Source organism: Fistularia commersonii, chromosome 33, assembly GCF_037954325.1.
Source record: "Fistularia commersonii isolate RoL2024-O1a breed Wild chromosome 33, RoL_Fcom_v1.0, whole genome shotgun sequence".
In the NCBI taxonomy this organism is placed as follows: domain Eukaryota; kingdom Metazoa; phylum Chordata; class Actinopteri; order Syngnathiformes; family Fistulariidae; genus Fistularia; species Fistularia commersonii.
Window position 1 is genome coordinate 3,227,458 of NC_141316.1, and position 14,099 is coordinate 3,241,556.

A 14,099-nucleotide genomic window follows, 5' to 3' on the forward strand; every position below is an offset into this window, starting at 1 on the left:
TGATGCAACGAACACTTAGAAACGTGAAGGTATGTTACTGGAAAAAGAGGCCAAAATATATATATTTTTTTGGCATGTAGCTGCTGATTGTACCAGTGGCACTTAATGTAGTAAGTTCTACATTTCAAATGACATCCTCCACAGTCATTGAAGTTATAGGTGGACTTGTTAAATGTATGACGACTTGTCTTGATATAACCTCGTGGCTTGTTTTCTAATGATTTGCATGGACATAAAAATTCTCATCTTCTGACTACTACAAAGACCATCAGGTTGTCGTTTGATGGATATTTTCAGCTTCTCGATGACCTCACTTCTCCGATGCCGAATGACTTGCAGTACTTGTGAGTGTTTGTGTTGATGGGTTTTTCCAGAGTGAGTGAATCCTTTTCAGGGAGAATTTGATTCTCTGTGGCTGACCCTAAAGTCAGCCAGCACTGTGGCCACAGAAATGGAGTGATTGCCATGTTTTTGTGCTGCTCTTTGTGTTAGAAATGTACAGCAATGAATTATTGATAATATAAAACATGAGCTCTGAAGCGGGAGAATCAAACCTACTTTATCCACTCACAAAAACTTTGTTTTGGTGCTATACATGAGCTTGGACAAAGAAAAGTCTGAAAAAAGAAGCTTGTAGGATCTGGTATGGCTTCCATCCTCTAGTAAACCATCAAGCTGAAACTAATATTGCATTAACACATGACATAATGCTTAACCATTTAATGAGCATGCTCTGTTATTAACTAACCCCAGCTATTAAATCTCTTTTCCTTCCCTTTAGTATGCACCATCATAACAGAATGTTTTGATTGTTTAAAATCAGTGTATCCATTTTGTATAATTTCAGATTATTGTGTGATAATTCTAATTGTAATGTCTCTATTTAATATAGTGGGGGGAAAATGGTTGATAGATAACTGACAATTATTAGCAACCTTTATGTGTCCCCTGTGTGTTAACCAACTGTCTGGTCCCCTTTTCCAAGCTGGAGCACCGTTTGAGTCTGGAGGCGGATGTGACGCCTCAGATGAAGAGGCCAGAACTGGTTAGTTCTCAAGCACAGAGTTTAACAAAGAAGTACCAGGAGACCAAAGAACTCCTGAAGCTGCAAGAGCTGAAAAAGCGCAGTATGCAGGCACAGCTTGGCCTCTCGCTTTCTCACCACCCCATCAAGGACCCTTACTTTTCCGAACCCCAAAACCTATCCAATCTGGAAGCCCCTCCCCTCAAACTTATCCAAAAAACAGTTAGCTTTTTGCTCCAGGACAGCACAGAGGCAATTCAAGAACTAGATGATTTCACCACTGGTAAAATTCTGACTGTAAATGAACTAGCAAAATTCTTGCGATCCCACAGTGGTTATCAGGAAACAACAGAGAATTTTCAGAAACTCTTGGAGTCATGGAAATACCAACAGGAGGTAGAAAATGAACTGATAAAAAAGAGTTTAGCTAGGGCAGGAGAAAGTGTCCGGGAATATGAAGCCCGTCTTTTAACCGTGGAGGACCTAGTGGGGAAGGTTCAGAAGCAAAACTTTGAAATCACGAGCCCTTACGGTCCCCTCTCAACAGTTGATAATCACTCAGAGACGAATGAGTTGACTATTGGAATGCTTGCTCAGAGGGTAGAACTTTTAACGAGTGAAAACGGGGCACTGAAACAAAGATGTCAGGAAATCATGAACCAGCTGACCGAGGCTGACAGAGAAATCGACCGACTGAAAGCGGAGCTGGTCAGCCAGCAGGGTGGCAAAAAGCATCACCTTGTCATGGAAGAGCTGAAAAGACTAAAGGCTGAACTGGCCGAAAACCAGGCCAATGCCATCGACCGGGAATATTATGAGAGGGAGCTGAATGAAAGGTCTTTGAGGCTCCATGAAGCTCTGGTTACATTGGAGGAGCTAGGAAACACATTAAAGGACACTGAGAAGAAGCTGCAGCTGAGAGAGGCCACTCTGAAAGGTCTGGGATTCCAGGCTGATTATGAGGATGAGACCTTACACCTCGAACAAGATCAGTTTAAAGAGCTACTGGATGCCTCCCAAACGAAGATATTTGATCTGGAGGCGAGCCTCCGCAATACAGAGCAGCACTGTATAGAGCTTACAGCTAGAAACAGTGAGCTAATGACACAACGGCAGGAATCGGAGAAAGTGACTCAAGGCAAGCTGAGAGAAGCGGAAAATGTAGTCAGAATGTTGCGAGAGAAGTTAGAGATGAAGACAGGTCAAGTTGAAACTGTGATGCGTGAGCACGATGAGGCAGGAGAAAAGCGCGATGGTAACGGTCTTACGAAGCAAGTAGTTGATGAGATTGAGCTGAAGTGTAAAGCGACTAGTCAAGTGTTAGAGATGCTATCGAAGGTAGATGTTAATGTAGACAAAATGCTCAGCGATTTGAAAGGCACTTTATTCGCCAGAGAAGACATTGGTTCTCTGACAGAAGGGTTGCTCTGTGCAGGTCAGAACGACATGTGGATTGTATTAGAGGCAGAATTCTGGAGCCAACTGATGGGTACCGTTGGTGCCGAATCAGAGGAAAACAAGTTCAGCTGTGAAAATGTGCTGGCACAACAGATGGCACAAAAGCGCTTGATGCTCTTTATGAGCAATATTTGTTCAAAAGCAGAAGGTGAGTGTAAGGTAGTCACCAAGCCAGATTTCCACTCAATGTACAGCTGGCTTGATAATGAAACAAACACCCTCATACTGAAGAGGTTAACGGAGACTTTAGAGGCAAAGTCATACTTTTTAATGCAAATTGCATCGAGAGTGAAGTTGGCCAAAGATGACAAGCTTCTCTCTCTGGCTCTGGCCAGTGTTAATTTCGTGCTGGATCAGAAACAATCCTCTGAGTATCTGCTTGATGCTTTGAAAGAAGCTTACATGGTATACGTGATCATTAGGCTGCAGGTCCAGCATGAAAATGAACTCAAAAAAGAGCAGAACAAACTGCAGTCTGATAGTTTCAGTTGTGGGAATTGTCCCAAACTGAGAGAGGTTGTCATAGATCTCCAGTCCAAACTAGCAGATATTCAAAATCAGCTATCGGATTCATCCGTGAAAACCACCTCCAGGCCGCAAACTGCGATTCAGATTGAAGGGAATCCCATAGACTCAGTCAATAAAACCGGGGAGATCCAAGACATTGTAGCCAGACATAAGGATGAGCTCTACGAGGTTAAAGACCACTATGAGCAGGAGGCGGAGAAGTTGAGGCAGGAAATCGCCAGAGCCAGCGAGACACTGCGACTTTGCTCCGAAGAAAACATGAAAGAGATCACTTTTCTCACAAGTTGCATGGAAAGCCTCAAAAAGCAACACGAGCTGGAGCAGGTGAACCTCAGAGAAAGGTTTGAGAGAGAAATGGAGGACCTGAGGAGCATGATGAGTTTAGCAAACCCAGACAGACCCTCTACGGATGGGGACAGACCAGCCCAGTGCACCTCGGCCCAGACGTCCCATCTGAAAGAGCGTATCCAAGAGCTGCTGAACCAAGTGTCAGTGATGACCCAAGAGATGAAACGCCGCGAAGAGCAGGGCGACTTTACCACTCTACGGCTGAAATACGAGAAAGACCTGGAAAACCTGAAGGTGGAAGTGCTCCTTGTCCTTGCCGTCTGCCATCTGTGATGCCTTCTGTTCCTTCGTGGCATTCCCAGATCCCCCCTCCCCCAACCCCTACTCCCGTTCCTAACCTTGCCCACCCAACTCTCGCTCTTTGTCCTGCAAGCCAGTTCCCTTTTTGCGTTGCATGAATTCTAACCCCTATCAGGTCTAACTTTATCTCTTCACTCCACAGTACTCTTTGCAAGAGGAACCCATTTTGTTCTCCTCTATTATTTGTCGGGCATTCAGAAGCATCAGATTTTGCCAAGTCCAAATTTAACAGCAGTCGCACCACCTTCTCATGAAATGAGTTCCTCTTCTGTTAGCGTATTGTGCTTATTGAGCTAACCCTTCAACTTGACAGTAGCCCAAGTGTCCAGGAAAGAGGTGACTCTGCTTACTATTTTTTCATTGTTAGAATATTAGTACAAAAGTCTACAATACCAATAAGCCATAATTTTCCGGGTCTGATCTCTTTTCCTTTTGTCGTTTCCACTAAAACATTGATTAACCCTTTACTTTCCTAAATAACAGTTTCGCTATCGCAAAGGGCTGTCCAGCTGTGCTTCATGCTGCTGGGTCAGTTCACCCAAATTAACACAAATTCACATTACCCAAGGTTACATAATCTCAAAATAATGGGGGGGGTGGACAGTATTATCCAACGTTCTTTCACAAATAAACACTCTATCACATTGCATATCTCTCAGCCAACGCATTACAATGAGGTTAGATACATTTCACAGGATTGCAGATTCCATAATTATGTATAAAATTACACAATTTAATTTTTGCATATTAGAAGTACCTTTTTATAATTTGGTGGCATGCATCACTCGGAAAAATCAAAAAATGTAGCTTTGTTATTTGAGTGAATCATCCCTGTAAGCTGTGGTGAGACTAAACTCTTCACGAAGTATATGTCATAACTTTTTGCATTTAAAGTCATTCCATTTTTTTACCTATTTAACAGATTCCATAAATAGACCAAATCGAAGCGTACATCAGCATGTGTGATGTTGGAAGTAGAGCTCCCAACTATTCAGACAAGGTTATTTGCTAGGCACTCTTAGTTTTGACTTACTCAACTGGAATAAAGTGTATATTTGCAGGGAACCAATTTCAAAGTAGGCCTGCAAGTGTTTTTTGGCTAAAGGACAATTAAGTGTGGAATTGTGTTCACGATAATAGTGGAAAGGTAGAGATAGTGGAGATAACAGATTTTGCCATGCACACTATATATTTAATAGAGCCAATTCACTGTATGTTTTGATTCAAGATAATCTGATAGCAGTTCTAGCGTCACATCTGCCTATTCCAATTTTTTTCCCTTTTTAAGAAATATCATCTATTTCACAACATAAACAAACCTTTTCAACTTTTGGAAAATGACTCACTTTTCCAGCTGTAAATACAACAAACAGAGAGCCCTTGGTTCCAAATGAAATACAGCTGAAAGTCACTTTTAGCCAACACAAGCAAAAGAATATACAACAGATTAATAAATCAAATGACCCAACTTTATTTGGGTCGTTTTAAGACAATTGCACCATCTGATACAGATTTTCAGCTGAAAAGTATTATATATACAAACTTGATGCGATTCCAGGTTAAGCAGGTTGATAGAAGTGTCCCGATAGGTTTATAAGTTTAATATTAAGTTTGTGAACCTTTTTATAGCTTGTTTCTACATGACTCATCTGCAGCTACAAAGCTCTCCACTTGTACATCATGTCTCCTTCATTCGCGGCGGAGAGTTTTCACACTGAAGTCATGGTGAAGCGAGTGTGTTTGCGGTTGCTGCGTTACTTTGTGTGCATGATGTGATCCAACTGATGTCCGTGCTTGTAAAGTCAACTGTTGGTACAGAGATCTCCCTGCTGGTGTCCCAATTTATGTAAAGTCTGGTCCTGAGACTGACTAGACTCATCGTGTGCAGTGCAGTTGTAATTTAGATGTGAAAATAAGTTTTACATAATGTATCAGTATGTGTACTGTGTTTATAGTATTTGAAGCAGCAGTTGTTTTTTCAATCTAGTATATTCAGTTAAAGAGTAAGCTGGGGGGATTGGGCCAGGTAATAACGATGGTGTTGAAGTTTAAGGTGTCAGCTTATGTCCAAGCTAACAAGCTAAATGCTGCGAAGAGTCTGAGTAGTGAGCCCATGTCCCCTACTTGACCTGGTGTGTGTGTGTGTGTGTGTGTGTATTTATATATATATATATATATATAAATACACACACACCCATGGTTTGGGGTCTGACATGCATCTAAATAAAGCCTGAGCCTGTCTGACGTCAGAGCAGGAAGTTTACATTTGGTCCATGGGGGAGAATTTTCAGATGGTTCCTGGGTCTGAGCTCTCAGGGAGGGTTTGAGAGGAGTCGGGGGGGAGGTTATCCCTGTGAAAACAGACTGGACCTCCATTTCCCCTGTTTGGCTGTGTCTGGATCGAGGCAGAGAGAATAGGCGATCAGCCGTTGACTGAGCTCTCAGATTAGTGGCAGTGAATAGAGAACGGAAGCCGGACCAAGGCTTGTGTCAGGCCAGCGGAAAAAGCTCTGCTGTGGAAATTTGTATTGAGGCGCTAATAACAGCGTAATAAGCCCCATAGGGTTGAGGGTTTTCCGCCCCTATATAAAACTAAGAGATTGTGGATTTTTAACCTGCCCAAAACAGATGATACACTGAAATAGACGCTCAGCTCTTCTTGATTATAACCGCTTAATCCTACATTCCATTAAAGATTAGCCCACAGGCAGATTAGGATTTTGTAGATGTCGAAATGAGCTCTGTTTGGAATAAGAAGTTTACATCTCTCAATGGGTGTTTTGATAGGAAATGGCAGTATCAACTCTCTTAAACCTGCTTTGATTGTCTGCATTTCTCCAGTGCGGCGTGTGTCCTGTCATTCCCGCTTACCTTTATTGTACTCACACAGGCTCGACTTGCTCGTGGCTAACCTGGCATTAGCTTGTGAGTTTTTTCGCCGGATAATAAATGGATGATCTTGCAAGCTCACAGCACATGTACAAGGCCCGGGGTTTGGGGGGTTCCTGCTGAGTTCACCCAGGGCAGGAAGGTTTTTTTTTGCCCGTGTTTAGATGAGTGGTAAACTGACGCCGGGTTCTGTGTTGACCTGTGCCACAGGCGACCTGTGAGAGGGGCTTCGCCGCCATGGAGGAATCCCATCAGAAGGTGATCGACGAACTGCAGAGGAAACACCAGAGAGAGTTGGAGAATCTGCAGGACGAGAAGGAAAGGCTGCTGGCAGAGGAGACGGCAGCCACCATCGCCGGTGAATTACATTTTAGGGCAGAGATTCTTTGTAGTTCTTGACCCCAAAAATAGAGACATGAACTCATGACTCCCTCCTTCAACAACAGATTTTTACTCTAAAGTTGATTTAAAAAAAAAAAAAAAAAAAAAAAAAAACATGAAAAAGTGTCTGCTCACTCTTGTTTGTCTGCCATTTATCAAATTCTCTTTCATAACAATGCTCAAGTTGCATCTGAAATATATCTAATAACCCTCCATCCATGTCCTCTGACAATCCCTGCTGTGGATGAACATTTTAAATTTGAGCACATGGGAAAAAGGCCAAAAGGTGTCAATACAAAGAATGAGAATTTCTGCAAAATTGGTGTTTCTGTGCACAGCTAAAGAATAATGTCTTTTTATCACCAAACGTGTTTATTTGTCCGCTGTCTTAGCTATTGAAGCGATGAAAAACGCTCATAGGACGGAGCTGGAGAAGGAGCTTGATAAGGCCCGTAAGGCCAACAGCAACGCGGAGAACGCAGACATGGAGGAGATCCACCGACAGCACGAGTGAGTTTTAGACCACAATCGAAATGATCACATCGAGACAGAACGAGAAGGCCTTTATTTTTAGATGATATGAAGGACAAATGGAATCAGCTACAAATATCTAGTTAGCATAAGGACCTGAAAGGTCTTGCTGGACCTGTAACTCGCCCCAAATTCCAAAATGGGAAAGTTCCCAGCTGACTGAGTCACAGAGTATTTAAACTACACTACAGGGATGTGTGTGTTGTTTACCAGGCGATGCCGCTTTTCCAAAATAAGTCCGCACAAATCGTTCTCCATTACGCCATTGGGGCCATGTTGTTGTTTTGACGTTAACAGTCTCACAAGAACCGGCTCAATGATTTCAGCTGTCTAGACAATTTTAACATTAAGATATGACACACATCACTTTATTAGAAAATATTCGTGTGATTAGATCACTGCTCCAAACACGAACGTCTCAGCTGATTCCTGTCTTCCAATCTCCTTTTGTGACTACCTCAAATTTTGACATCTGTGCCACTTGGCTGTTATGCAAAGCAGTTAATACACATCTTATGTAACGCCTATTATAACGGTCAATTATAGTATAGTCTATTTACTCTCCTACACGAGCAGCTGTCTTTTTTCCCCACACTTGATGGGAACACCTTAACTTGAACTCCTACAGTGGTGATTGACTGTATCATAAGCACAATTTGCCGAGCCCACATCTGTTGACGTAGCAAAGCCGAAAAGCTACATGTCGCCACCCTTGTGTGAAATCTATGACAGTCATCCCCTTCTCAAGCATCTGGAGACAATCTATTTACTGCTCTCTCGGTTCAGTTGACGCATGTCTTGTCGCCGAGATCTGTCACAATGACCATTCCTGCAGCATTGGCAGTAGTGTGACTTTGTCGCCACACTCTTCCGAGGGATGTTGCGTTGACCGTCAACTGGCTAAACTAGTCCAGATGTTGCAACTTTTGCCACCGAGAACTCAAGAATCTCTCTATGTTTGACGCGCACGCTTATCCCGCAACACTTTCCAGATGACTGTTCTTGCCGGTGTTACATCGATCGTCTATTTTCCTGTCCGAGCCGCGCTGCATCTACACTGCAAAACACATGCTACATGTCTTCTGAAAATAAAGATTGGAGGGGGGGGTTAACTAAACTAAAACCTGTATGTCACCCTGTATCTCATGCCCCCCACCACCACCGCTCTGATACGGTGTGTGTTTTTTAGGGAGGAGCTGTGTTCATTCCAGCGGGAGATTGAGGTGTTGTCAGAGCAGTATTCCCAGAAGTGCCTGGAAAACGCCCATCTGGCCCAGGCTCTGGAGGCCGAGAGGCAGGCCCTCAGGCAGTGTCAGCGAGAGAACCAGGAGCTTAATGCACACAACCAGGTGCGGACACACACCCCAAAAAACCTGTTATTCACCGGACACTTGACACACCTGTGCAAAAATATCTACCCGGAGTCGAGCACTGGGTGTTGGGGTTCTTGCTCATTCTGCTCCTTGTGGAACTGCAGGAGCTGAACAACCGTCTTGCAGCCGAGATCACCAAGATGCGCTCCATGACGTCCGAAGACGGAGTAGGGGACGCAAGTACCACAATCCAGGGAAAAGAGCTCTACGAGCTAGAAGTAGGTTACGGGTGAAAATCACCGTAGGCACAAAAATGAAAATGACAAGGTTGTTGATTAAGGTTGAGCGTATAAGATAGCTCATAAAAGCAAGTCTGGACATGTCGGGCACTATTAAGGAATTGATGCTCCTTCGCTCAAAGTACGTCACTTTCTCTTTTTCCTTTAGTCTCACCTTTCCTTTTCTGTGCGTTTCTTCCAAGGTAATGCTGAGGGTGAAGGAGTCTGAGGTCCAGTACTTGAAGCAGGAAATAAATTCCTTGAAAGATGAACTCCAAGCTGCCCAAAGAGTACGTTTTTTTTTGTTTTTTTTTGAAGGATTGAATGTCCAGCCAAGGTCCTCCTAGCGAGGGATGTCACTGAGTGAAACAGCCCTTTGCCTGAACTGCCAAACAATGTCTTTCTCTTTTTTTCTTTCCCAGGACAAAAAATATGCAACAGATAAGTACAAGGACATCTACACGGAGCTGAGTATCGTCAGGGCCAAAGCGGAGCGGGACCTGGGTCGACTCCGAGACCAGCTGCAGCTGGCTCACGAGGCACTCGGGGAGCCGACGCTGGAGGAAGTGGAGAGGGGAGGATATGGTAGGAAAACACGCGGGGCCTCGTGCGCAGTCATCTCCCGTTCTTCCAGCAAACACTTCCCGTGTTCATCGAAGTCAGATTAAGAAAAGTCCTGCAACGAATGAAAACAAACATGGGAAAAAAAACATGTTAGAGTGCACAAGATCACCAAGACCCCCTGCGTTATATGAACGAAATCCATAAATCGATACAGAACCTGAAATCAAACAATATATATCAATAATATTCACACATTGAATGGGTTCTGGACCCCCTGAACCCCTTGAGCTGTGTGCCGGGTAATCCCGTTTTACATTATCCTCCCCAACAGAGTGGAAGGCGAGTGTGAAATACAGGCCGGTCATGATAATATTAACCTCCAGTTCTCACCTGCGACATACTGCCCTGCTAATGTTCTTTTTACAGACCACCACCATATTTGCACGCAGATGAGAAAAATTGAAGCACCAGGATATATTTCTTATGCACAGCTCCGCCACGTCTGCCACAGCGGGAGCAGGGCACCCTCCTCACAGTGTCGATGACGCGCTGACGTTTTGACCGCAACACCACTGATGTTGTTTTAAATACCTGGAGGCACCCCGACAGCTTTTACATTGCTACCCTGATTTTGAAACTGCGACATTATAGTAGAAAGAATCTTTTAAGAGGCAGGGGTTGTTGCGTCAGTACTTTGACAAAGGAATATACCAACATTGTGGTCAACAAGTTGGATCGCCTCTGAGAAAGTGGAATGAAAGGAAGAGTGCAAAATATATCTAAATTTTAATATCTGATGCTTTGACCACTATCCTGCTAGAGTAAATCATCTGCGCCCCCACAGAGACACTGTTAGTTCACCTTTCCCTCACAAAACCTCTCACTCTGTCTCTTTCCTCTTTATTTCAACCCTTGACCTGTTGTTCCTCATAGATATCATGAAGTCCAAAAGCAACCCTGACATCCTGAAGATGGCAGCTGCCGCAGCCAAACGCTCAGAGCGCACAATGAGGTCAAAGGTGGGTTTTCCGTGAAGAGAGAGAGAGAGAGATCAACCTGTCATCCCAAAATTCTGGACTTCTCATGGATCGTGTCAGCCACTAAGCAGGAACAGATAAAGGACTCAAGAGTCCCTTTTTAGTCGCCGCATCAAAAGCAGTATCCTAGTGATGTGCCGCCATCTGCAGGCCATGCATGGTGTTGCATGCACTGGTTGCATGCCCACAGTACATCTTCGTAGGCCGAATCCCCCCCTGAGCTGCTGTTAACTCATCCTGTGAACCCATCAACACTGTGCTCTATGGCTTTATGATGCAAAGCGCGGCAGTCTAACACACATTTGCCTGTGTGTTGTTTGTTTTTTTCCCCTCCCCTTCTGTCCTCAGTCTGTGAGTCGTGACATGCCCTGGGACAGTTAGGGTTGCTGAGGACGTGTAGGCCTCCCTCCCCTCTCCTTTTAGGTACGACACACCCCGGGTGTTTTGAGCTCATCCGCCTTCCCCTCCACCTCTAAAGCACTCGACTGAAGCATGGTGCTGATCAATTACTGACAGAGTGATTTTAATAACATCCCTGGTACCTTTTTCACGCCGCGTACTGCGTGGATTAACTGCCCGTGTGCTTCCTGAGGTGGACAAACCAGAAAATATTCATTTGCCTCCTGTTTTACACAAGCAACATTTCCAGTTTTGTGCTCTTTAACGTCAATTTTTCTCCCATCCACAGCAGTGAGATGAGCTGGGATCTGGGTCGCGACTATTACTAGGGGTTTACATAGATCCATCCACCTCAGTCACAAAGAGACATTGGACTTAAGACATGTCGTGAGGAAACTCGGAAAAGTTGCTCAAGGGGGAGAACAGGATAAACACCTAAGATAATTAAGTGTTCAGTGAAGAACATTGTAAGGGTATTTGTACCTGTGACAAGACAAAATTAACTAACCAATCAGTCTATAAATACGTCATTTAAGTCTCCCTTGATTTATGTCTGGTTGCAGTTTTTTACTTGTCCTGTAACATTTGCATGCCGTTTGTCTGTGTTTACTTACCAGATGTGTCATCCAAGGGTGCGTTCGAAACTGAATGTTGCCCCTTTGGCGTGATGCCAATCTTCACTACATACAATCCACGCGTAAAGGCATCTTCAGAGAGGACCCATACTCAGAGGGTGTGACGTTTGCATTGTTATGTAACGTCAGCGTGTTTCTGTTGACTCGTAAATCGAGTGACGGCGCTGGCTGCCACCAGATATTAATGTTTTTATTTTGACGCGTTCCAGTATTAAAAAGAAAGTACAGAAAAATGTCTGAGTATTTCTCTCCATCATCTCCGACTCCTGTGATGCCACTCGTTCGTCTGCATCAGAACACATGGCGGCAAGGGGTTTTACTCAGCTGACATCTGTATAAAAGCTGACGCACTGGAAGAATTTCAAGCACTGATATTGAAGCATCGAAGTCGGCATGATACTAAAGGTTCATGCACGCAATATGAAAACAGGATAATAAAAATGGATCCAGATTCAGGCCAATTCTTTTTTTTTTCTTGTGTCTTTGAATCCCGGCAAACAGACGACTTAACTGGTGAATACCCAAGCTTCAAATTAAATTTTTTGCTAATTTATTATTTGTTTGAATCCCAATTTTCACTCTCCATCTCATTCAAACTTGTCAATCAATAAAGATTTTTTTTTTCCAATAAGCCTTAAGGATTTGGCATAAAACACTGCTGCTTCATTACTGCAGAATTAATTAAACTCAGCAGGGATGCTGTCTTCCATCTTGTTACATCAGTTCCCTTATCCCAAGTTTTGCCTGAGGTTAGCACTAACATGCCAAAGGAGTCGCCTAAATCTGCTTGAGATGTCTGACTCAATACTAAATATAGGTGCTGTTCAGCAGGCAGCTACTCCATAAGGCCTTTCTGCTGTATTAAACACCTTCCAAATTCATTTGGCCAGTTTCAAACGCACCCTCACTCTGTGTGCGTGTGGGTGTGCGTGTGTGTCTTGCAGTGACCGTGTTCCTGTGTAGGTACTGAATCTGTAAGTGAGAGCAGGTTTGTGTCGGTGAGGGAAACTCTTGGGACTGACCGCGCGCTCCCAAAGTGTCGGAACACTAACGTTCTTTCTCTCTCCACCCCGCAGAGCCTGAAGGAAGGCCTGACACCTGAGCAGAGACTCCACCTGTTTGAAAATAAAGACACTAAGGAGTTCTGACAGTGATGCATCAGGTCCACCTACCTTGCTGCATGTTTAGAGGCCCACTATATTTTAGCTCTGTAATTACTTATTTAGTATCATTACACACTGGTCACAAAACACAGATCCTATATTATTAAAGGAAACATGGTATGAAGTTTGAATTTCATGTCTAGAATTTGCATTCCATGCACTTCAGTTAACTGTGACTATTTTTTGTATTTTTTGTTTTTTTTTTGCTGCCATTGTCTTACTGTAAATAGTGTTTTTAATTGAACATCTGTCGTGCATACGCTAAAACTATGACTGTGTAAGCTACTGTTTTAACTCCCTAGACTGTCGGTAGCCAAAGGCACGGAGGTGATGTCTTAACGGCTCAACACAACCACAATTCCAGTTATACCTTCATAACAAAAGCATAGGAATGAGTACAGCATTCAGGTCTGCACATTGAAACACTCCCACCGCTTCATTTCCATTCCAGCACAGATGGCAGGGCTGCTCGGTTAAAAAATAAGAAAAAAAAAAGGGGCTATGGAAGAAAAGTGCTTGTGTGCACTGTCCTATTGCCTGACTTCCAGTTGACATCAGTGACGCTCTCTGCCATCCTGGGATCAATCTGAGATACTGGTACAAAGGCGACAGCTGAATACATGTGGATGGGATTCTGAGTATTTTATATTATATACAGTATATATGTATAATATAAGATACATAACAATTTATGTAGGTTTTTTTGTTCACTGCAATCATTGTTCCAGCTGTTAGTTGTTGGAGTTGGTTATGTTTGTAGTCTTGTTCAGTGGCAGTCCCTTTGTATTTATTTAAATGGTGGGATTTTTCTTTCACATTCCCATTTCTCTGTACTCTTATTGTAAATATAAAGCAGATATACACCGACTGATTACAGGTTTATTAGCAATAAATATTTTTGCACCCTTACTGGCTGTTTGTGTTTCTTGCTGTTCTACAATATGATGTATGGATGTCCATAATCCCTTGATTATTTTTGGAGGAGGGTAAACTACTGTTCCCAAACAAATAGGTAACTGATGAACATATATTTAATGTAAACAATGAGAGGTAGCCAGTCTAGTAGAGTTTTTCTAAGTGTGAAAATACTTTTGGACTGAATGAGTTTGATGAGAGGTAAAATGTTTTTAAGGAGAGCAACTAGGTCCAGTTGCCACAATACGATTTGACAACTATGAATATCAATAATGACCATTTTAAATACGGATTAAAACATTTGTAATTTCAGTTTAAAACACATGAAAGGATGAC

At 43.2% G+C, this 14,099-nt stretch overlaps 1 protein-coding gene across 5 annotated transcripts in view; it reads left to right on the forward strand.

The window, feature by feature from the left end:
• mpripb (myosin phosphatase Rho interacting protein b) overlaps positions 1–13,751 on the forward strand; it is a 48,305-nt gene extending 34,554 nt beyond the window's left edge. For 2 of the 5 annotated variants that reach the window (XM_086141049.1, XM_086141051.1), the window contains exons 16-24: positions 986–1,045; positions 6,758–6,905; positions 7,321–7,438; positions 8,649–8,808; positions 8,937–9,050; positions 9,254–9,340; positions 9,473–9,635; positions 10,548–10,633; positions 12,762–13,751. In XM_086141049.1, the coding sequence (XP_085997175.1) occupies positions 986–1,045; positions 6,758–6,905; positions 7,321–7,438; positions 8,649–8,808; positions 8,937–9,050; positions 9,254–9,340; positions 9,473–9,635; positions 10,548–10,633; positions 12,762–12,833 (1,008 nt within the window). In that variant the 3' untranslated portion in view covers positions 12,834–13,751. Of the gene's footprint in view, positions 1–985; positions 3,593–6,757; positions 6,906–7,320; positions 7,439–8,648; positions 8,809–8,936; positions 9,051–9,253; positions 9,341–9,472; positions 9,636–10,547; positions 10,634–10,999; positions 11,075–11,667; positions 11,919–12,761 lie in introns of those variants that run through there. The other 3 variants (XM_086141050.1, XM_086141048.1, XM_086141052.1) reach the window with 3 other exon arrangements.
• Positions 13,752–14,099: the final 348 nt, after the last annotated feature.